Raw genomic sequence first — 23,835 nt, forward strand, 5'->3', positions numbered from 1 at the left:
GACTTAAGGGCGAGATACCACCAATTACAAATAAAGGAGGAGGATATCCCTAAGATGGCCTTTCAAACTCGATATGGACATTACGAGTTCTTAGTCATACCATTTGGACTAACTAATGCACCAACAACTTTTACGAACCTAATGAATAGAGTGTTCAAACCATTCTTAGACAAATTCGTGATATTTTTCAAGGTTTCCCCTTGCCTAATGTCGGCAACTAGCTAGAGAAATAAAAGGGAAAGAAATGAGAGAGAGAGAGAGAGAGAGAGAGAGAGAGAGAGAGAGAGAGAGAGAGAGAGAGAGATTAAAAACAAAAAAAATTAATTCGAAAAAAAAATTAAGAAATTAATAAAATTTGTCCGCTTGTAGATTCCGGCCAAAATTAGTCGGATGGACTCAATTGGCAAAAAGTAAAAAATGTTTATGACTTAAGTGGTAAAGTTAAAAGATTTATGACCAAATTGGTAAAAGTGTAATAAATTTAGAACTTTTTGGACGACACTAATAAACATAAGGTTAAATAAGAATAGGGAAAATAACATAAATAGTTCTTGAACTTTAGCCCAATATACAATGCAATTTATGATATTATAATTTACTTAATCTGAAATCTGATTCCTGAATTGTAAGGTTATGTACAATGAGGTACCTAAATTTTTAATTTGTTTAATGTGATTTCTAAACTTTTGATATATATATATATAATTTAGCCTCTAATCTATATGAAAATGTTAAATATTATCTCTAAACTCGTAGTAATGGAATGACAATATTGAACGCTTTCTTATAATTCATGGACTAAATTGAACATGTATCAAAAGTTTAGAGATCAATTGAACAAATTAAAACTTTAAAAATCACATTACACTTTGGGCTAAAATTGAAGAAGTACACCGAACAAATTAGAAGCTCTGGAACCTTTTGTATTATTACCTCATAAGAATATTGCTCCTCATCCGCATGAATCCAAAGTCCACCTGGTCAAGTCCCTCTCAGCCATTTCCAGTGAAGGTTTGACACAAAATCAACTTGGCATGTGATGGACTCGATCTACTCAAAAAAGAAAGAGTCTTGGTTTGGTTTTGATCGGTTCAAACTTGTGAAGGACAAATGACCCAGCTGCGGTTAAAACGTGATGAACACACCCACGAAAATCCGTCGTTTTAAATAGCGTCAAGCACGACATGTCAGGAAGTGCGATAATGACCGATGGTCGCACGAGTGCGATAAGAACCTAATGAAACGATAGGCATTAGCATGAAACCTTCAACCTCCTCTTCTGTCACAGGAAAGCGGCACTTACCCTCAACCCTAAATGGAAAAAAAGTTCTCTCTCCACTTCTGTACCAAACTCCCCTTTTAATCTCTCTCTTCCTCTCTCTCCACCCCCCCTCTCCCTCCTTCATATTCAGCTTCATTTGCAGACGATCAGAGCGCAGAGAGAGAGAGAGAGAGAGAGAGAGAGAGAGAGAGAAGGCCCCAACAGAATTTCACACAAGAAAGGAGAATACTGACCATAGAATTAATCAGAGAGATGGGAAGAGGGAAGATAGAGATCAGGAGGATAGAGAACACGAACAACAGGCAAATCACATACTCAAAGAGAAGGAATGGGATCATCAAGAAGGCCAAGGAGATCTCTGTTCTCTGCGGTGCTCACGTCGCCGTCGTCATCTTCGGCTCCTCCGGGAAGATGCATGAATACTGCAGCCCCAAAGCTTCGTACGGATCTTCTCTCCCTCCCTCTCTCTCTCTCTCTCTCTCTCTCTCTCTCTCTCTCCCCCCCTTTTTTTTTTCTTGGGCTGTACAGATGCTTTGATTGTTTGTAATTTGTTTATGTCTTTCCTTTCCTTGGTTTATAAGGTTGGTTGATATATTGGACCAGTATCACACACAGTGTGGGAAGAGGCTTTGGGATGCGAAGCATGAGGTGGGTTTTGAATTTGTTGTGAGTTTTAGATTTTAATGTTTGCCAACCCTAGCTAATATTTACCAATTTTCCAGGCAAAAATGGTTTATTTTATTTTATTTTTCAAAATACAAAATATCCAAGAGGAAAGGACACATTTTTCCAATAGAAGGATGCTAAGGGAAAAAAGAAGAAAGTATTTTGAGAGAAAATCTGTGATTTGGATTTCACCGGCCTCTTCTATTTCTTCCTTTAAATCGAATTATTTCATAATTTTAGTTCAAGAAAAGGAAAAAAAAACAAAAGAAAACCTAGTACTGTTGATCTGGCACCAAATATGTTTATGTTGCATGCAAAAGTCTGTTTACTTATTTATTTATTGCGTTAGCTATAGTTTCTTTGAGAAGATCTTTATTGTTGTTGGCAAAGTCATGTTGGTTTCCCTAGATTTTGATCGATCTTCTTTTCATGACAAGCCATCAATCTCAAATGAGAGGCACTCTAAATTATTTATTTAGTGTCTTGAGGAAATGTAGCTCCTTCATAGTTTTTTTTTTTTTTTTTAATTTAATTTACTGGAAACAATTCTAAGAGTGTTAGAATTTTCTTGTAATAATGTGAATTTTTTCAGAATTTGAGCAATGAGATTGATAGGATAAAAAAGGCGAACGATAACTTGCAGATGCAGCTCGGGTTTGTCTCTCTCCCTCAGATTTACTACTTATTTTTCAGTAAGTAAAACAATACTGATTTGCAAATAATACAGTTATATTAATTTTTAAATAGGCACCTAAAAGGAGAAGACGTAACATCACTGAATTATAAAGAGTTGATGGTCCTAGAAGATGTTCTCGAAAATGGCCTCGCATGTGTTCGAGACCAAAAGGTAAGCCTCTCCAAAGTCTCCAAGAAACTGTTTCTTTCTTATTGTTTAATTATATTTCACAAGAAGATATATATATTGCTATTTCCGACATTTTTCCTAACTCTTCCGTTTGTGTGTATCGCAGGACGAGGCTGTCACGACGCAAAGGAGAAATGTTTGTTTCAAATCCCAAATTTTGTTTTATTTAACTCTTACATTTTGGGAGATAAAAGAAACTATTTTCTCTTACTTCTTTTTTATTTTTCTGTTATTATTGAATTTACTTTTACAGCTGAAGCAGAAGGAGGAGGTAACTAAGGAGCTCTATCTCTATGGGGTAATTTCTTCGACCTTCAACTTGATGACGCGTGTGCATATTCATTAATAAGTAATTAACAAGAAGAGAGAGAGAGAGAGAGAGAGAGATAAAAAAGAAACAAAAAGGGTAAATGGGCAATAACATTCGGTACCAACTCTAATTAACTTGATATATAGATTAGGGTTTAGGATGGAGCTGAGTTTGGTGATAGTAAGATCGTTATCAATTGGGCTAGATGGCCTGAACCTCATTTCATGGTCCCCCAGAAGATTATTTAGAGTTTGGTGATTAATTTTGTCTCATTCTTATGTAGGTGGTCCAATTCCTTTTTTTTTCTACGTTTTCTATGCTAACTCTAATTAATATCTTTTTCTTCTGTGATCGATTAAAAGACATAACAAAGAGACAAAAACTAGTTTGTGGGTGAAGGAAACAATATATATATATATATATATATATATATATATATATGAATGAAGTGAGATGTTTTAACAATTTGCTGTACAAGATCTCTTTCATGCTAAAGATAATATAAATGTTAATAACATCGCGCATACGATCGGAATCCTCAAGAATAAAGAGTTTCGTACCCATTTTGAAAAATAGAAATTACAAATTTTGCAAGTATTTTCTAGAGGCACTTTGTATAAATATCTTAGGGAACTTTTTGAATTCTACTAATTTATCTAGAAATTGACATTTTAGTTGTTCAAGTTGCGCAATCAATGCAATTTACCAGTCAAAGAAGGGCATGTGTTAGGTTCTGTTTAAAACTATACTATGGAAAATTGCTAGGCTGCATAGCTAGGGAAGATAATGCATAAGAAAACTGGACAGAGCAAACCATCAAACAAGATTCACTTTCTTATCTATCGGAAAACTGGTCCTTGTTTTATCACTAGAAGCCCAACACTTGCACAATTATGTGTGACTATTTTTATTTATTTTTTACATTTTAGTCCAATATTAGTGATAAAATTGGCTACGACATTATTGCTTTTTATTTGGAACTTCTCTTCCAAAATAAATTATATATAACCAAAGCTTTGAGAAAATGAAATTGACAATTTTTTTTTTTAATTAGAAAAGCCTAAGAAGTAGATAATTCTTGTTGCATCTTTATCCTTATTTCTTCCAAAGTCCAAGGATATTCTGAAAACATATTTCGAGGCTGCAAATAGAGTAAAGCAGCTCCTTAAAAATAGGAGAAACTTATACATGACTTTCTAAAAAAAACCTTATTTTACTCATTATCCCCAATAATCTAATAGATTTAAGAAATCCTGCTAATAAGGGCCGAAATGGACAGAAAAATTATCCCTCAAATGGGAATGTCTTTTCCAATTATAGAATAGATAGATAGATCGATAGAGGGCATCAACGCGTTAAATTAGAGTTATGGTTTTTGTATTATTTGTCGATATGAACACATTAGGTTCAGATGTATATTAATCACAAAAACTTGAAATTCCACACCTTAATTTAGGTGCGTCCGGACACTAATTTAACATGGACTGAAGATCTTGATATTCTATTTGCGGGAACCTTTGGAAGGGAGTATATTAACGAGTAATTAATCACTGAAATTTACATGCAGTTGCATAGAAAATCTCGAAATAATGTCTTTGAGCACTCATATCTTTATATGTATTTCATGGGAGGAAAGAGAGCATAGATACGCCGGTCCCTCATCCACAAAGCTAAATCTAGCTTTTTATTCAAGATGCAGATTTCCATATGGCACATACATCAGCGCCTGCATTACACCATATGACATTCTCATTCCATTTCCTTTTCCTTCTTTGTCGGGTTCACTTACAGCAACATACGGAGATGATGATGGCTGAAAATGGCAGAGGCGGGGATAATACATGCCGTCAAAGAGTCGACTCTCACATGCCGTTCGCCTTCTGTGGTCAGCCGGTTCAGCCAAAATCGCAAGAAAGAATCTGAAACTTCTCCTGTGGTGGTGATTGACGACTCAACAGTCAAGTGGCCTTTGTTCGCTACTTTATGAAGTCTCGTATATATGCATGTTTCCAGGGTGATTTGTTAGCAGATGTCGAATGGTACGTAGATATTATATGTACGAGGTGTAATTGAAGCGCCTTGGCTTGGCTTCGGACCAGCTTGTCTTTTGTTCTTTAGTTCATCTGAAACCCTAGCGATTCACTTTGAAGTCCAAGAAATTATGTGCATTTTTTTTTTTTTTTTTGTGTAGTTTTTTTCATATCGTTCATCGGGCGTTTCTTTACGCGCATTTGGATCTGCACTCCAAAATCCAACTCCTCTTCTATTTTTTCCACCCCAAGATTGTGATGAATGTCCGTCTTACAGTGGGTCTCACTTTCAGTTGATTCCCATTAAACCCACTCGTAGACCGCTCTAGTTTCTCCCTTCGCTTATCTCGTCGGCCATTGTGTCCAATGGTGGTTGCATCCCTTATCACTGGCAAAAGATGCCGTCGTTTCCAATTGCCACCACCGCCTCTCATATTGCCTCTGTGTCCCTTGGCATTGTCCCCCGCTTCGGCTCTAATCTAGGCTGGCTCTTTTGCGGCCATCGAGGAGGCAAAGCTCGACGCTGGGTACCCTTGGAGCTCCTCCGTGGCCATACTTGGGGCTATGATGGCAATAGAATCCCTTCGTTGAGGTGGTGTGGCACCTAGAAGTGGCTCAGAGGTGGTGGTGATGGTGTTAATTAGACCTCATCATGTGCCTAGCGATTGACATGCATGATGTGTTTGGGGGCAAGCAGTAGAAGCCTGATATATTCATTTGTGGAAATCACTTAGAGAGAGCTCAAGTTTGAATTTGTTAACATATCCAATTAGACTCACGTTTACTTAAAAAATTAAACCAATGAATTTGGATCGACTTTGATATATTAGTTACTTTGTACCACACTAATTCTCTAACGTAAGACTATTCTAACACAACTCACATATGTATCTCAATAATCCCCCGTCATGTGTGAACTCAATGTGAAATTTACGCTCCCTTAATTTATGTGTACTTCCATATCAACATGTCTCAATTCAAATCTCTATTTTGTTTCCTTGTGAGGGCCGTAATAATAACAATAGTCATATTCAGCCCTAGTCTCTTTCTCCAGACTGCACCATAAGCCCACCTTCACCCTGTGCCTCTTTTGCTAGACCAAACCATAAAGGCTGCTAGAAAATGTAGGTCATGAGATTTATTCCTTAAAATATATTCACAAAACACTAATATACATGATAGTGGACTATTAATCAATCATCGATTTTGATACCATTTGTTGAGAGCAAAGTAGAAGACCGATTATCTTTATTTGGCAAGATTACCATGAGAGATGAGTCCAAGTCCAGCCTCGTTAACATATATAGTTCAATTCACTTAAAAAAAAAATCTTAAAATAATTAGTTATGAGCCAACTTATATATATTAATTACTTCACATCACATTAATTCTCTTATGTGAGACTTAGGAACATGACTTAACATAACAACCCATGGGCTCAAATGATACTTTTGGGTATTGGACAATGCTATCTAGTTGTCAAATCTAACTTGGCTCTATTCGACATGTGCAGCTCATCCTAGCCCCAAAATTTTATACAATGCGTCTAGTGTGACTTTACTTTTCAATGCGATAAAGCCAATTTGCTTGCATGCTTTAGTAATTTCAAAGACCCTAATGTGCTATGCTAAGTCAAAGAGTATATGCTTGGAATAGTTCATTTTATACGTGTAGTGTTAATGTGGACGTGTACTTTAGCAACCAATTTCCATACGATGTCTTCTTTATAGTGTTAAACTATCTAACATTGTTTGTCCACGAGACTCATGGAGGCCATAGATGCATGTAGTCTCCCTAAACTAAATAGTCTAAGTTATTATATAGAATATTCTGCATGGTATTATAGCCACTACTTGTCTTGGATTCATTTTGCAATGAGCCTCCTCATATGCCAACTCCACGTGTCGTCCTCAATCATATTTGCACATATAAAGAGGTATTAAAGGCCCTGTTTGTTAACATTTTTTTTTTCTGTTTATGAACAAAAATCCTATTTTTTGTTCCAGGGAACAAAAATCCTATTTTTTGTTTCAGGGAACAAAAAAAGAAGTAAACGTGTTTGTTTGCGTTTTTTTTTTTTCCAAATCTATTTTTTTATTCTCGGGAACACATTTGGAATAGAAACGAGAAATAAGAAAAACATGTTTATTGTTTCTGAAACAATTTTTTAAGAACAAATTTTCTCTTTCCTCTCTTTTTCTTCTCTCTTTTTCTTTGGCTGGTCGCTGACCTCGGCCATGGCCGGCGACCAGCCGTCGAGGGCTGGCGACGCCGTCGAGGTTTGGCGACCTCGCCGGAGCGTCACCGGGCCTCGGCTTAGCCTCGCCTTGGCTGGGCAAGCTCGGGCTCGCCTAGATCCGGTGAGCTCGAGCTTGCCTAGCCACCCGTGAGGCTTGTCGGCTCGGCGGGGTGGCTCGGTGAGGCTCGCCCGCATCCGATGAGCCCGAGCTCGCCCAGCCAAGGCGAGGCCGAGCCTCGGCCAACCACGGCGAGGCCGCCGGCCCTAGTCGTCCGGTTGCCGGCCATGGCCGAGGCCGGCAACCAGCCAACGTAAGAGAAAAAAATAAAATTAAAAATTAAAAAATTAAAAATTAAAAGAAACAAAAAAGAACACAAATTTACCAAACGTGTTTCTATTCATTTTTTATTTTCGGAACAAGTTTACCAAACGCATTCTTCTGTTCAAAAATTGTTCCCCGGAGTAGAAATAGTTTTTTCTATTTCTGTTCTCTGGAACAATTTTTGAACGGAATCGTTACCAAATGTGCTCAAAGTATCCAACATCGTATATCTCCATATCATATATTTTCTATACATGCATGCATCTCCCTAAACATCGGCCTCGTCACTGCCTTCATTAGGTGGAACAACTCTCGAGCCTTGTAACCACAGTGCAGGTGGCCCTCCAACAACCCATTTGTTATCACGATGAACCAGAAACCCAGATCACTCGAAACGGGATTTGATGTCGGAAAACCGGCGCAAGCGGCTCTGGATGTAGTCGGAGTTGAGGAAGGTGACGTCCGGATCAGCGAGGCAAAGAAGCTTGGCGAGCACAAGCATGGCGAGCATAAGCATGGCGTTCATCTGGCATCGCACCGGGAATGGAAAGACAGAGTACATGCGAGCGGGAGGGTGTCGTTCTTCATTGTGCAAATTATGGTTGCAAGGATATATGTTGTTCTTTACCTTAGGATGTTTCCAATCATGAATAGTTGCACTGATTTCACTTTAATAGCAAATCTTTTTCTATTTATGTTGGTGATATTTTGTAATGAATTAGAAAGAAAAAACAATTCAAGCATTGATGATATAGTGGAATTGTCAGAGAACTATGGAAAATAAACTCAACAGCACATGACAACTTGGCCATGCTTAGAAGTATTAAAGGAGGGTAAATGTGTCAAGGATATACCAATTTAAGATTTTTGGTGACCCAAAAATTAATTTGAGCTAAATTTTTATTAGTTTATAATTTTTCATTGTATTAACACTATGGATTTCTACGTGGACTTCCACGTTAACAAATTTAATAGTAAAATTTGATGAAAAAGTAAATTAGTTATATGTGTATTGGTATTTTTGATAACAAAAAATTAATTTTGCATAAGTTTACCATTGAAATGGACCTAGACTTAGAACCGGGGAAGATAGAGATAATTTCCTATAATTATACCTTCAACCTCCTGTATGGAGTTAGTTTCCTATAATTATACCTTCAACCTCCTATTTAAGCCCTTCAGGGATAGCTTTTTAACAGAAAATCACCCTACCCTTTAATTCAAAGCTAGAGACACGTAGATAGAATCGAGATGATAATATTTCTAATTATCCGAACTACATTTCTTAAAGGATCCTACCAAATTGGAGAAGAAGAGAAGTTTAGAAAGCTAGAGAATTTTCACAAAATACTCACTTTACTTTTTACTTCAATCATTGTTGCCCTTTATAAGCAATAAGAGGTCACACATAAACAAGTCGTATCAATCCAATAAAGAAATAACATTGGATAGCCCAGAAAAAAGAAAAAGAAATTCATATTATTTAAAAAGAAAAAGAAAAAAAGAAGATCTCTAGACCGGTCCGGCTCAGTTCAAACCCACCAGAGGAGGTCGCAACCCGGAATCAGATCGCACCCCTTGCTTCTCTTGGGGGCATCATCGTCTTCCTCTTCGTTCTGCAAATTCGAGGTACGAGGAGGCGAGCCGACCATGGCCGACGACGAAGGGCCGGCGCTCTACGAGATTCGCCGCCACGCATCGGGGCCTTGCGTTTCCAATTACCCTCCTCAGCAGGTCCCATTCGCTGATCCTCGCATCCCCTATTTCTCGCGAATTCTACGCCTTTCTTTTTCCGGGTTCCTGATCTTCTTCCTCTTCTTCTTCTTCCTCGTTTGCTTCTGAATTTCCAGGTGGCCGAGGCCCCGGGCGGGAGCTTGCTCTCCTTAATCTCGGGTACGTCTTCGTTTTCCGTCCGGAAGCCCGATTCGGTCGCTTTCGTTAGCTGTCGTGAGAGTGAGCGATGATGGTTGTGTGGCGAGATTTCTTTGATGCATTGCAATGCTTTTCGAGTTAAATGGGTTGGCTCTGTTTGGGATTTTGCAAAGGGTTTAATGGGTGTTCCTGTTTTTACGTGTCCGTGAAGGCGTGAGCCGACTGAAACAGAGATGGAACGAGTACAGGGAGCCGAGGAAGCCGAAGAGGCTGATTTCGCTGTTCGTCTCGCCGAGTGGGGAGCACGTGGCGGTGGCCGTCGGGAACCGCATAACCATCCTGCGCAGGAAGGATGATTATCGGGAACCTTGCGGAATCTTTATCAGTAAGATGCCTCCCATTGAAAAAACATTTGTTGGGGGATTATGATGTTTAGGAGACATGCTTTGTCTTGTGTCAAAAGTTCTTGATTTGGAGGGCAGGTTATTCTGTCATGTGAATTGACGAAGATCAGAAAAGGGTTTATAGAATGTTGTGTGGACAGAGCACAGATAGAAGGACCAATGCTTGTTAATGCAGCATTTTCCATGTCACATCCGCTAAATTCTGTCTCATCAAGAAGAGGGAATAAACCACATCTTATGAACTCAACATTATGAAGCAGGACATCCTCTAAGATTTGTTATTTCTTGATGAAACTGGTTTACTATTGGCAGTAGATGATGTTTTTTCTGGGCTTGATTAGATTTTACTTGATAGGGCCAGTCTTTATGTTCCTAATAAATCTTTTCCGTGGCTATTTTAATGTGGTTTTGTTGCTCAAGCGCCTGATCAGCAAAATTATACAGTCTGTCTTCCTACTATACAGCCAATTTAACATGATTATTGAGTTGGTTTGAAGCTTGACCAGTACTTTAGCAATGTAATGAATGAAAAACCTTTTTCCCTAACTTCTGCTCCATGCATCAGACAGAAGCTTCTGTACCTTTACTGCTGGAGCCTGGTCAGATTATCATGATGTTCTTGGAGTTGCTGATGACTCTGAGACACTATACTTTATCAAATCAAACGGTGATGAGATAGGGAGAATTATGAGAAGAAACCTGAGAGTCCCTCTACCAATAATTAGCTTGATTGCGCCCGACGATCATGATATGCAGAAATCTTCCTTGTAAGTACTTCCTTGTTGTTCAACAGCTCTACTGAAGTTTGACATCACAGGTTTAACAGATAATTTTTCCAGGTGCGGCTTTACAGTTGTTACATGTGATGGTTCCCTTCAGCATATTGAGATTTGTCAAGATTCAACTGCCTCTGTTTCTTCCACACAATACTCAAATAATAGTTCAACACTAAAGGGGCAATTGCATGATATCATCTGTCTCGACTACCATCCTAAACTTTTTTTGCTCGCTGTGGTGGGTAGAGATGTTGGGGGCTTGTCTCTGTCCAAGGGTAACTCTGGTATAATTTCTACGACCATTATTTTTGTTCAATATCTACTAGTCATACTTGATATTTTTTTGGACATGTTATTCACACCTAAAATCCAAAAGAGAAGGCTGTAACTTTTCCTCTACATCTGTATCCAAGAAGGAAAGGCATGATTTATAAATCAGGATCAGCCATCTGTTCTGACAACTGCAAATGCTTTTGCATTTCATGCCAATGATGGTGGTCTTAAACCCTGCAAACCTGACTCTTGTCTTGACTTTTTCACTAGAATGGTTGGTAGGTCTCAATAGAGGTATAGATCAGCACTTAAAAATATTTAAAATAAGGTTTGGGTTCAAAGTATAGCTTTCTCCTTGCTTAATGAAGTTGTGGAACTCTGAATCATGGAGCAGATTACCAGTCACTCCCAGACAGCTTGCTTTAGAGTGCAATCTGATTGTATCATGCGAAGTCTCTTTAGTAACTCGGAAACACTAAAATTGCAGGTAGCTATTTGCTCTCTTTCTGGCATAGAAATGCCACATCGGATCTGGAACATCTATACTCTACTGAGTTTAAGGGTGTCTATTTATTACCAAAAGGTTACCAATGTCACCAATCATATCCAAAGGTGTTGATTTCACCGCGAGGCACATTAGCTGCTGCTTTGGATGTGACAGGAGAGATGCACATTTTTAGGCGGGATACTCAAGGGCTTTCTTTGGTGAATAGCTCACTAGGCGGAAGAAGTGAAGTACAGGAACTCCTCAGTGGTATACTGGATTTTACTTGGTGGTCTGATCACGTTCTTACTCTTGCAAAAAGGGGTGGAGTGACCACTATGATTGATGTGAAAAATGGTTTAAGAGTAAAGGATAGTGATCCTGCATATAGTATCTCAGTCTTACAAAGAGTGCAGGAGGTTGAAGGACATTTATTTCTTATAGAGATGACACCATCTGACAATTCAGCTATTAATAGGGAGAAAAATGGCTCATACATCGTAGAACAGATTACTGAATGTAATTTTGATCAATTCGATCCATCTAGGCTCCAATGGAGCTTGATATCATTTTCAGAGAAATCTATCCAGGAGATGTATAGAATCTTAATTTTCAATAAGAAGTATGAGGCTGCCATGGAGTTTGCACATCATCATGGGTTGGATAGGGATGAGGTTATGAAGTCACAGTGGTTGCACTCTGACCAAGGAAAGCATGCAATACAAAATTTCTTGATTATGATCACAGATGAAGACTTTGTACTATCTCAATGTGTTGAGAAAGTTGGTTCAACAGAAGATGCTGCGAAGGCCTTGATCGAGCACGGTCTGCGCCTCACTGACCAATATGTTTTCTCAAAGTCAGAGGATGGAAATCGTGCCATTTGGGATCGCCGTATGACCAGACTTCAGTTATTGCAATACATGGACAGGTTGGAGACATTTATGGGGATCAACATGGGCAGGTAACATGTTCTTTTAAAAGCCTAAAGTTGCTTTATGTAAGAAGTAGGGATTATGTAGCCTATGACCTCCTTTTTCTCCCATGAAGTATTCTGTTTATTTTATGCTACAATATTAACAATTCAAGGGAAATGTGACTGTTAGAGCGACTTGAGCTTTCAAATGTTATGACGCCAGTATGCATTGCATGGTCAAGAGTATTGTTACTGTCAAAAGTGGGAGCCCTATCTTATGGATATATATGTCTACCACTCCTTAGATCTTGGCTATTTTGGGAAGCAAGTGTGGAGTCCTTTTGTCTGAGCATGCTTTAGCTGGCACTTCCTCTGTATGTAAGAGCTGGAGTTAGGAATTTGAATGAGTATGTTTGATGTTGCATTTCATGCTGTGGTGCCAAATTTTTCTTATTCTAGTGGTTCAAAAATTTCAATTTTCTCCCACCAGAAAAAAATGTGAACATGAAGACATGTGTCCCTCACACTTCAGGGGCTCATGTGTTTGGCTTTTATCAGTGCCTACCTAACACAGAGTTATCTATTTGGAAACAGTAACTCTAGTGTGGTTATTGTAGATAGATGATGGAGGCCTAGCCAGGAATTTCTACTTATCCTTTTAGCCCCCAGTGAAGGCATTATCTAGTTATTGTGTGTTTATGTTGGAAGATCCAGGATTTTTTTTGCTTGGTTGTCTATTCAAATGTTTTGAGTCATACAGCACTGTTTCATGGACTGTTATTTCTATTCCAGTTGTATTGATTGCTAGAATAAGAAAAAATTCTTTAGATTGTAGATGTGTCAGCTTTAATTGAGATCTTGTACCTATTTGCTCTTTACAAACCACAGTCACATGCATGTGGGCCTGTCTTCTGTATGAACCCTAGCACATGCATGATAGGGTACATTTTGCTGATCCCACTAAGTGGGAATTATCCAATATGTGGGATGCTCTCCTTCTTTCGTGTGGTTGTGATACAAACTTAGAAGTTCCCCATTCACTAAAAACTTTATTTTGTGACTGGAATTTTGTTTGGATGCCTGTATCTGGTGGCTACTATCATGTAGTTATCATCTTTATAACACAATACTATTTAGACCATTTTTCTGATGGTTTCTACTGACTTCCAATGACATAGTCTTCCGCAGGTTTTCTGTGCAGGAGTATGTTAAATTCCGTGACATGCCTCTGAATGATGCAGCTGTTAAACTAGCTGAAAGTGGGAAAATCGGTGCCCTCAACCTATTGTTCAAGCGTCATCCTTATTCTTTAATTCCTTTCATGTTGGAAATTCTATCTGCAATTCCTGAAACTGTTCCAGTGCAGACATATAAGCAGCTTCTTCCAGGGAGTCGGCCTCCTGCTAATATTGTTTTGAGGGAAGAAGATTGGGTTGAATGTGAGAAGATGGTAAATTTCATTCAGAAATTGCCAATGGATGATGAGACTGCTGTCAAGTTTAAAACTGAACATATTGTCAAGCAATGCCTAGCATATGGTTGGCTGCCAGCTGATGAAATCTTAAGCTGGTATAAGAAGAGGGCTATAGATATTGATAGTTTCAGTGGGCAGCTTGACAGCTGCCTCTGCTTAGTTGATATTGGTCGGAGCATAGGCATCAATGCATTGCAGCACTTTTATGAGGATATTTCATACTTGAATCAGCTCATTTACACAGATGATGGTGACTTGAATCTTAGTCTGAGTCTTGTTGCATGGGAGGACTTGTCTGATTATGAGAAGTTCAAAATGATGCTCAGAGGGGTCAAGGTGGAAACTGTGATTGAGAGGTTACACAACAAAGCGATGCCCTTTTTGCAAAATAGGTTACATGGAGCAGCTTTGTTTTCTGAAGATAAGGTTGAGTCATTTTTGGTTAGATGGCTAAGGGAGATAGCTTTGGAAAATAAGTTAGATCTTTGCTTGGTGGTCATTGATGAAGGATGCAGAGATTTTGGACATAATTGCTTTTTCAAGGATGAGGTTGAAGCTGTGGATAGCGCTCTGCAATGCATATATCGATGCTCTAGTACCGATCAGTGGAGTAACATGGCTACCATATTGTCAAAGCTTCCACAGTTGCAAGGTGAGTTTTTGTCTTTTCATATAGATGATTTGTGAGAAACAAAAGTTGATCATTCTAATGGCTAGGTGAGTTTGTCTCCCCGTAAAAGGTATTCGTAACATCCCAATAAATGAATGTTACTAACTGGTAGATGAGCTAATGGAAAAAAGAGAAGGGATGGGGGTGGTTGGGGGTGGCATATAATCTCCTTTTTGGTTCTTTGTGCTTGTTACCTTTTTGAGGGGAACAAGAAGGATGTGACTAACAGCTTTGGAAACCGCTTGAGATGCAGTACAACATGTTGTAATGGGGCTTCTGTAGATTTAGACTCCCATGGAGTATGATATCTAAAACTTAGAGGGATATGGTAGATCTAAACTGAATTATGATTGTGACAGCCCAAGGAAGGGGAGGGGTCCTCTCAGGGACCCCAAGCCTTATAAACTAGCCTAGGACTCCCCCCCTAAGCGATGTGGGACTAGAGAGGACCCCTCCCCTTCCTTGGGCTGTCACAATGATGTTGCAATGACATGAGTAAATTACGTAGAGCTAAATGTAGCCAATTCAATTTTAGAATAATAACTTTGTTCTGTTTGAGTAAATTAATCTATCAAACTGTGTATTTTGAATAATGCATGTAACATCACCTGTTGTACTTACAATTTTCTGTTTTTAGGATGATGTTTTCTGGATTTTGTTATTGGTTAGTGGAAACACAGAATAAGCTGATGTTATTATGATTGCTCAACTGGTTTCATTGGGGTTTGCAGTAGGCTAGTGGGATTATATTGCGGGCTTTTATGAGCTAGATACTTGAACTTAAATTTAGTGGCAAGCTTTTTTTTAACTGCAGAGGCGAGCTCACCCTGAGACTCGTTTAGAAAAGTTAGGAGTTCATGTTCTTCATATCTTTGTGTTATCGGATGTTCTGAATAAATTTTTAACCAGCCTTTTTTTCACTCAAACCAATTAGAGATATTTCACATATTACATATATCTTAACTATTATTTTTCTTAGTTGGATATATAAGACAAGATGTACAGAGCAAACAAAGCTTCTCTGGAGGGTTTTATTGTTCGTTGTGATGGACCAACAAAATATATAAACCAGCAGGATTGATCTAATTGTTTATGGAATTTACTGTTGTTTGTGAAAGTATTGCAATCCTCCCTTTTATTCCATGCATTATTCTGATTTTCCTTTGTTTTGACAAAAATTATATGAAGCATAGAATAAGATTAGATAGAATTTTTATTCATGGTAGTGGTGGATAACAAAATTATCTCTCTGTATGTGAATTTGATGAATACTTATACTAATCACTTCATGTATTTGTAAAATATCTCTGGCCCTTTTGTACAAGGATCTTCAGGCATTTAGCTAGCGGATATCCCATAATTATCTAACACCCCCACCACACCACACCACGCCCCGCCCCCCCTTCCCTCCTCCTCCTCCTCTCATCCTTGCCATCTTCCCGGCGAAATGGATTCATGCACCATCCATCCTGTGCTTGGTTGATGGGATCTGCAAGTTTAACAATCAGAGGCTGGAATATCTCATTTGATGTAGCTAGTTCCTTTGTGCTCAAAGCGCAAGCCAGATCTTGAAGCTTGGATGCGTCAGCACTAGAACTTAAGATTAACAGAGCCCATGGGAAACACTTGTTTTATGAATGAGAATGGCTCATTAGGCCTTATGCCAGTGCTTTTGCTGTCAACTAGAATAGCCTAGAAGACATATAGAAAGATAAATGATAAATGTGGACCTTAGGCCAGGGCTAACAAAGGTACTTCTAGCTGATGGTAAAATCTTGGTCTATGCCTATTGTTGGGATGTGTGATTGATGAGGTGAGTGGAGGCCTCTGCCCCTAAGGACCCACCATGAAGTAAAAAAAGCATCTGTCAAATTTTACTCAGTTGACTTTCATAGTGTATGGCTTTAGGGTGGATGACTAGTATTCTAGGAATGTGGATTGATTTGGTGGTAAAGCGGCTCATTCTTATAGCTATATTCTTGACATTGGACCAGGCTGTAGGTATATAGTACTCATGATGCATGAGTAGCTGAATTTGCTTGCAAAGGTACTATAACCTTCTAGCTGATGGTAAAATCATGGTCTTTGCATATTGTTGGGATGGGCAATTGATTAGGTGAGCAGAGGCCTCAGCCCAGGGATCCGCTGTGAAGTAAAGAATTTTATTTATTTATTTTTAATTTTATTCAGTCGACTTACATATTGTATAGCTTTAGGGTTGACAACTAAAATTCAGTGCGGATTAATATTGGGGTAAAGCGGCCAAATTTTTATAGATTCTTGACATTGGACCTGGCTGTTGGTATATTGGATCGACGAATGCGCATTTTGAGTAGCCAATTGCTTGCAAAGGTACCATAACTTTCTAGCTGATGGTAAAATCTTGGTCTTTGCCTGTTGTTGGGATGTGTGACTGATGCAGAGCGGAGCTATTCACCCCAAGGACCCACTGTGAACTAAAGAAAATATTTGTCAAATTTTTCCATGCAGTAATGGTTCTCATATTGTAAAGCTTTTAGGGTCGATGACTAATATTCAGTGAATGCAGATTAAAATGGTGGTAAAATGACTCATTCTTATAACTATGTTCTTGACATCGGACTAGGCTGTTGGTATATCGTACTGATGAGTGTGCATTTTGAGTAGCCGGATTTGCTTGCTCTTACTAATGTAGGGTAGTAAGGTCATAGCAGGCCTTCTAATATCCATAATAAACTGATTTTAGGTTAATGAAATAGGTAATGCTGATCTTGAGGGAAGACTCAAGCTGGCAGAAGCCCACATAGAAGCGGGGAGAATATTGGCATTTTACCAGGTTTGTGTACCTCAGTCTTTACCAATGCATTAGCCTTATGGCTCTTAGGTTTTTATTGATCATTCTATTGTGCTGAGATTATCTGGAAAGTTCTTTGGAGGGTAACTTGCATGATGGGTTTATTCTAGTTGTGTTTAGACATTTGGGTTTACTCCATGCAGCATATACATCTTTCGTCCTTGAGTAATGAGCTCATTATGAAATTGTTGATGAACATCTCAATTTTTACTGCCTGTATAGACAAATTTTAGGGCCATGTGTTTCTTCATCCCTAATTAGAGAAAAATTGCACCAATGGTGGTTACAAATATGCACTCCACTCATATTTACACTTGAGTGAGTTTGCATGTGGATAATATATATAACTTGTAATCCATCAATGAGAGGCATGGTCAGAGGAAAATATAGCCCTACTGTTAGTTAATGTTGTGGTTTTCTCATCAAAGAGGAAATCTTAGTAATGTGTGCATCATTCTAAAACTTTTAGGCCTATATGACCAAAATTGTTCATTTTCTCTATCTTATATGCAAGTCTAAATGAGTGTCCTTTTTCTTTTTAAGCATAAATTTTGTCATGATGATGGATAATCCTGACAAAATAAAACAGTCGAAGCCTCGGTAGCATATGTTGATGTTATAGTTATTGTCATCAGGTTCCAAAGCCGATAAGCTTTTTTCTGGAGGCACATTCAGATGAGAAAGTTGTGAAGCAGATATTCCGCCTCATACTGTCCAAATTTGTTCGCCGCCAAGCTGGCCAATCAGATAATGATTGGGCAAGTATGTGGCGTGATATGCAATCATTGCGTGAGAAGGCATTTACTTTTCTTGATGCAGAGTATATGTTGATTGAATTTTGCAAAGGACTGCTGAAGGCTGGCAAGTTCTCTCTTGCTAGAAATTACTTGAAGGGTACAAGTACAGTTGCATTGGCACCAGAAAAAGCCGAGAACCTCGTCATTCAAGCAGCCAGAGAGTATTTTTTCTCTGCATCCACTCTTGCTTCCTCAGAAGTAAGCACGTAGTTCAATTATTTATGGAAAAGTCAATGAGGCTATTTTGGTTGACTTGTTTGTTATAACTTTTCAGTTACTGGTTAACTTTTGAGAAAAATGAAGGCAATTTTTCAAACAACCTACTGTTTTTTTTTCCTTGGTTAGCAACAAACATTGTACCTTAAGATGAATTTGGGAGGTTGGCATACATGCAACGGAGGAATTTGCTGTGCACTGTATGCCCTTGCGATGGTCTAACCTCCAGAAAAACTTGCCATTTCATTTATTCTATATGATTATGTTTCCACTTTTCATCTGCATGTGATGAATTTCGCAACAAGACAAAGTCATGGATATGCATCCATGTCTATTATTTTATGTTCCTTGGGCAAACATATGCAAATGAGCCTCTTGTTTGCAAGTTTTTAGGACATCTTATACCTCAGTGAGGATTGATTCTCAATTACTTTTCTATTTTTGGACCCAACATTTAAGAGTGAAATGGAGAGCTCATGCCGTGTAGATGTTCTAAGGCAATTTTTGCTACATGTCTATATTCTATCCCATCTAAATTATTATTTTGTGAAAATATTCTTAGATCTGGAAGGCCAAGGAATGTTTGAATCTGTTTCCTGGCAGCAGCGCAGTTAAAGCAGAGAATGATATAATCGATGCCCTTACAATCAAGCTTCCAAGGTTTGGTGTGTCTCTTCTACCTTTGCAATTCAGGCAAATAAAAGATCCGATGGAGATTATTAAAATGGTGATAACAAGTCAGCCTGGAGCCTATCTGGATGTAGATGAAATAATTGAGGTTTCCAAGCTTCTTGGACTAAGGTCTAAGGATGACATATCAGCTGTTGAGGAAGCTATTGCTAGAGAAGCTGCAGTTGCTGGTGATCTGCAATTGGCATTTGATCTATGCCTTATTTTGGTTAAGAAAGGACATGGTCTCGTATGGGATCTATCTGCTGCTATAGCTAGAGGTCCTGGCCTTGAAAACATGGATGTTAATTCCCGAAAATTGCTGTTAGGTTTCGCTCTAAGCAACTGTGATGAGGAGTCAATTGGTGAGCTGCTCCATGCATGGAAAGACCTAGATATGCAAGGCCAGTGTCAAACCTTGATGACTTTGACAGGGACTGGTCCTAATTTTTCAGTTAAAAGTGCCCTGGTAAACTCAGACTCAGTAGAACAGACAGAAGAAGCTTCTAGTTCGACTGCTGGCGTAGTTCCTATTAATGGAAGTACAACAGATGATCAAGTAGGTCATCGTAGTACTACTGAAAATATAGTTCTTAGCATTGCTAGAGACTTGCCCCTTGAGACTGGGAGTATGTGGGACTCTCTTCTTCTGGAGAATGAGAGGGTATCATCTTTTGCTGCTTCAGAACTTCCCTGGTTGATTCAATTAAGTAGGACAGTGGGATCCACTAAAAAATTGAATTCTGGTTTAATATTTGGAGAAAATTATGTAAATGTTAGAGCATATGCTGTGGTCACCATACTGTCATGGCTAACAAAAAATGGTTTTGCTCCCAGAGATGATCTGATCGTCTCTCTTGCAAAGTCAGTCATAGAATCTCAGGCCACTGAGTGGGAAGATATCTTGGGATGCTCAGTCCTTTTGAACCTTGTGGATGCCTTTAATGGTGTAGAAGTTATTGAGGAAGAGCTGAGAAGAAGGCGGAATTACCAAGAAATATGTAGCATTATGAATGTGGGGATGAAATATGGTTTATTGCACAACTCTGGAGTGGAGTGTGAGGATTTCAATCGGAGGAGGGAGCTGCTACTGAGGTTTTTCAAGGAGAAGCACATGCCAGTTAGCTCAGGTAATTGACTTTATATCTTCATAAGATCAGTATGCAGAAAATATGCGTAGAATACTGTGTTCTCTTTCCTTGTTTCACACACTAATGTTATCGTTGACTTCTTTGCAGATGAAATGGAAAAATTTGGAAATGTACAGTCAACATTCTGGAGGGAATGGAAACTGAAATTGGAAGAAAGAAAGCATGTAGCCGATCATTCTAGAGTGCTGGAACAGATTATTCCTGGTGTTGATACTGCACGGTTTTTGTCTGGTGATACTGACTACATTGAAAGTGTTGTTTTTAACTTGATTGAAAGTGTGAAAATGGAGAGGAAGCACATCTTGAAGGACTTGTTGAAATTAGCAAACACATATAGCTTGAATCGGTCTGAGGTAGTCAGAGCTCATTCATATTATTAGAGATGATGAGATGCATGTTTTTGTCAGGGACTGATATTTGTTTCTCGATTTTCTTTTCTTTTTTCCCCCCGCAGGTGCTTTTAAGGTTCCTTAGTTCTGTTCTTGTTTCTGACATATGGACCAATGAAGACATCACAGCTGAGATAGCTGGAGTTAGGGGAGAAATTGTTAGCTATGGTCAGAAAACTGTTGAAACTATTTTAATGATGGCCTATCCTGCTATTGATGGGCACAAAAAACACCGGCTTGCTTACCTATATAGTCTGATCTCAGACTGCTGCATGCAGTTGGACGAAAAGAAAGAGTCATTGCCACTGATCCACCCAGATCAAGCAATCATAGCTTCCTCTGGGTTGGCAAGGTTCTACAAGGTAATTGAGGAAGAATGCAGAAATGTTTCTTTTGTGAAAGATCTGAACTTCAAAAACATTGTCAGATTAGGTGGGTTGAATTTAGAGTGTTTCCGGGATGAAGTCTATCGGAACATAGATGAACATAGTGTGGAAGCCTTAGCTAACATGGTACGAGCTCTTGTCACTTTGTATGCTGGCATCCCACCTGAGGGACTTATATCATGGCAGGACGTCTACAGACATTACATCCTCATCTTGTTGAAGCCATTGGTGGGTAATGAGAGAACTAATTTCACTGTCGAAATACCTGAAACATATCAGGGATTTATTGGTCAGGTTGAGCACAAATATGAGATGTGCAGAAAGTACATAAAGCTCTTGACAGATTCTGATATTTATGATATAATGAAGCAGTTCTTTATCATCCTTGTACCTAATATTGTAACTCCTGGAAGTTTACTGGATACGTCAGCTTCGCAAGAATGTCTAATCCTCCTCATGAACTTCTTTATCAGATTGACTGAAGATATAGAGGAGGTTTTATGCCTCATGAGATCAAGAGAGATTCTTAGGTTCAACCCAACATGTTTCATGAAGTGTCTTAAAAGTTTTACAAGGCTAGTGATTGAGGATAGTGTTTCCCCAAGTCAGGGATGGGGTACTATCCTTGGTTGCATCAACTCTGATTTTATGGGGGGTGTTGCTGCTGAATCATCAATTTTTTGCCGAGCTATGATTTTTTCGGGTTGTGGGTTTGGAGTGATTTCAGAAGTATTTTCTGAAGCAGTATCGCAGTGCTCATCTAGTCTGGAAGCTGAGCAAGAAATGCAAGGTCTTCCCGCTTTATATTTAAGTATATTGGAACCAATTCTAAAAGGCCTAGCTAGTGAAGTCCCCAAATATCAGAATTTGTGCAATTTGTTGTCGTCTTTGAGTAAGCTGGAAGGTGATATGGAGAACCAGAAAAGGGTCAGACATGTGGTTTGGGAAAGAATGGCTAATTACTCAAATGATTTGCAGTTACCTGGCCGTGTTCGAGTTTATGCTCTTGAACTTATGCAGTCAATCATTGGTAGACCTATTAGGAGTGCCTTTACGGAGCAACAGTTAAACGTTTTACCATGGGAGGGATGGGATGAGTTGCATGATACAGGTGAAAGGAGAGTAACTAGCCCAAGTCGAGGGGTTTCTGATTATTCTGATTCTTCAAATAGGTTTACGAGCACTTTGGTTGCCCTTAGATCATCACAGATAATGGCACCTGTCTGCCCCAGCCTAGAGATAACTCCAGACGATCTCTTGGACATTGGCACAGCGGTTTCTTGCTTCTCAAAATTATGTGGAGCAGCTGATACAGACTCCCATCTTAAAGCTCTGGTCACTGTTTTGGGAGAGTGGGAAGGGCTTTTTGTGGTTGGAAAAGATGACAAGAATTCCATAGAAGTGACTGATACAGGAAATGACTGGGACAATGACGATTGGAATGAAGGCTGGGAAAGCTTTCAGGAAGTAGAGCCACTTAACACAGAAAGCAAAGGAAGTTCTTTCTCTTTCCATCCCTTGCACGATTGCTGGTCTGAGCTAATCCAAAGACATGTAGCCCTGTCCCTTTATGGGGACGTTCTACAATACTTGGATCTGTCTCTGTCAAAACCAAATGGCATATTAGTCGATGAAGATAATGCTCGGAGCTTGTGTGAGATGGTGCTGGGAAGGGACTTTCTATGGGCTTTCAAGGTGATGATGTTGCTTCCTTATGGAGATTTGCAATTGAATTGTCTGAAAGCAGTTGAAGAAAAGCTGAAGCAAGGAGGCATGACAGACAGAGTAGGCACGGATCTTGATGTCCTGATTCTCGTGCTCTATTCAGGGGTCATCTCTAAGATAATTTCCGGGTCCTTATATGACAATTCTTTCTCTTATATCTGCTATTTGGTTGGATACTTCTCACGTCAGTGCCAAGAAGCATGTTTGTTGAGGCTTGCACGTAAAGAAACAAATTCAAATGAAGATGAGAGGCCATCCTTAATTGTTTTCGAAAGAATCCTCTTCCCTGTCTTTATATGTGAACTTGTAAAGGCAGATCAGAAGATGCTTGCTGGATTTATTATCACCAAATACATGCACACTAATGCATCTCTTAGTCTCATCAATATTGCAGAGGCTGGTCTTTGGAGATTTCTTGAAGGTCAGCTGAACGAACTGCATCGCGAAGACCTTGATCTTGAGACAATGTTCCCTGGTCTAGTACTGAAACATGCTGTTTCAAGTTTGTTGGGTAGGTTGGTTGATCTGATCCCTTCTGCATTATCTTTGCTGTCTGCAAGATGATAGAAGACCATCTAGGTGGCCTTTTATGTTTAGGTTTGTTGTAGAGTTCCAGAGTGAAGTTCTTTCCACATGCCTCTCCTCGACCCAAATTTTTGTACTTTTTCTTGACCCCTCAGTTAGTTTTCTCTGTTAAAAGAGGGGTTTCATAGAAAACAGATGCATGGGATATGCACAATGAAAATGATAAGATACTGTCTGACATGAAGTATGAGTGCACTTGCACGATTTCTCATCTTGGTCTAGCCAGTCTCTGATGAATGCGTGTTGAACGTCGGGTTAGTATCCAACCTCATTTCTCAAGGGTACTTGGATTTGGATCATTTCAGTTCTCCATGGGAGAGCTTCAATCTACCTTTTACTGGATACAGCTCTTAATATCCAATAAGATCAGCAATACAAACGCCACTGCAACGAGCTTGTTTTTGCTTTCTATCTTGTAGGGGCAAAATAACAAAGAATAGCCTGAGTTAAGCATCAAACCGTATCAAAGCTGGTACCTACTTTAAACAGGGGGATAAAAAG

The 23,835-nt window shown here is 39.0% G+C and overlaps 2 protein-coding genes across 4 annotated transcripts; both read left to right on the forward strand.

Moving 5' to 3' along the window:
• Nucleotides 1-1,386: 1,386 nt before the first annotated feature.
• Nucleotides 1,387-5,301, forward strand: LOC104442523 (agamous-like MADS-box protein MADS9). The gene is made up of 7 exons (XM_039311289.1): nt 1,387-1,722; nt 1,864-1,930; nt 2,541-2,602; nt 2,696-2,795; nt 2,920-2,949; nt 3,067-3,111; nt 4,915-5,301. The coding sequence occupies exons 1-7, from the start codon at nt 1,535-1,537 to the stop codon at nt 5,044-5,046; spliced, it is 624 nt and encodes a 207-aa protein (XP_039167223.1). The 5' UTR covers nt 1,387-1,534; the 3' UTR covers nt 5,047-5,301.
• Nucleotides 5,302-9,265: 3,964 nt separating this feature from the next.
• LOC104442524 (MAG2-interacting protein 2) lies at nt 9,266-23,545 on the forward strand. Of its 3 annotated transcripts, XM_039311488.1 has the most exons (12): nt 9,266-9,448; nt 9,565-9,607; nt 9,798-9,971; nt 10,556-10,757; nt 10,830-11,050; nt 11,527-12,487; nt 13,628-14,565; nt 17,322-17,398; nt 18,052-18,411; nt 18,992-20,228; nt 20,337-20,602; nt 20,704-23,545. In XM_039311488.1, the coding sequence occupies exons 1-12, from the start codon at nt 9,365-9,367 to the stop codon at nt 23,311-23,313; spliced, it is 7,173 nt and encodes a 2,390-aa protein (XP_039167422.1). In that variant the 5' UTR covers nt 9,266-9,364; the 3' UTR covers nt 23,314-23,545. The 3 variants fall into 3 exon arrangements, with proteins under 3 accessions (XP_039167422.1, XP_039167423.1, XP_039167424.1); XM_039311489.1 differs by lacking the exons at nt 9,266-9,448; nt 9,565-9,607 and having other exon boundaries at nt 9,847-9,971; nt 10,560-10,757; XM_039311490.1 differs by lacking the exons at nt 9,266-9,448; nt 9,565-9,607 and having other exon boundaries at nt 9,847-9,971; nt 10,560-10,757; nt 10,844-11,050.
• The last annotated feature ends 290 nt before the right edge of the window (nt 23,546-23,835 follow it).

This window comes from Eucalyptus grandis, chromosome 4, assembly GCF_016545825.1.
Source record: "Eucalyptus grandis isolate ANBG69807.140 chromosome 4, ASM1654582v1, whole genome shotgun sequence".
Taxonomy (NCBI): domain Eukaryota; kingdom Viridiplantae; phylum Streptophyta; class Magnoliopsida; order Myrtales; family Myrtaceae; genus Eucalyptus; species Eucalyptus grandis.

What these genes read in the sequence shown, in the direction of transcription:
- LOC104442523 (XM_039311289.1), top strand. Translation starts at nt 1,535, where the DNA reads ATGGGAAGAGGGAAGATAGAGATCAGGAGGATAGAGAACACGAACAAC. An exon ending in TTTGGGATGCGAAGCATGAG is followed by an intron (nt 1,931 to 2,540) that starts GTGGGTTTTGAA and finishes GAATTTTTTCAG; the next exon opens with AATTTGAGCAATGAGATTGA. An exon ending in AACTTGCAGATGCAGCTCGG is followed by an intron (nt 2,603 to 2,695) that starts GTTTGTCTCTCT and finishes ATTTTTAAATAG; the next exon opens with GCACCTAAAAGGAGAAGACG.
- LOC104442524 (XM_039311488.1), top strand. Translation starts at nt 9,365, where the DNA reads ATGGCCGACGACGAAGGGCCGGCGCTCTACGAGATTCGCCGCCACGCA. An exon ending in AAAGCTTCCACAGTTGCAAG is followed by an intron (nt 14,566 to 17,321) that starts GTGAGTTTTTGT and finishes TTAATGAAATAG; the next exon opens with GTAATGCTGATCTTGAGGGA. An exon ending in GAATATTGGCATTTTACCAG is followed by an intron (nt 17,399 to 18,051) that starts GTTTGTGTACCT and finishes TATTGTCATCAG; the next exon opens with GTTCCAAAGCCGATAAGCTT.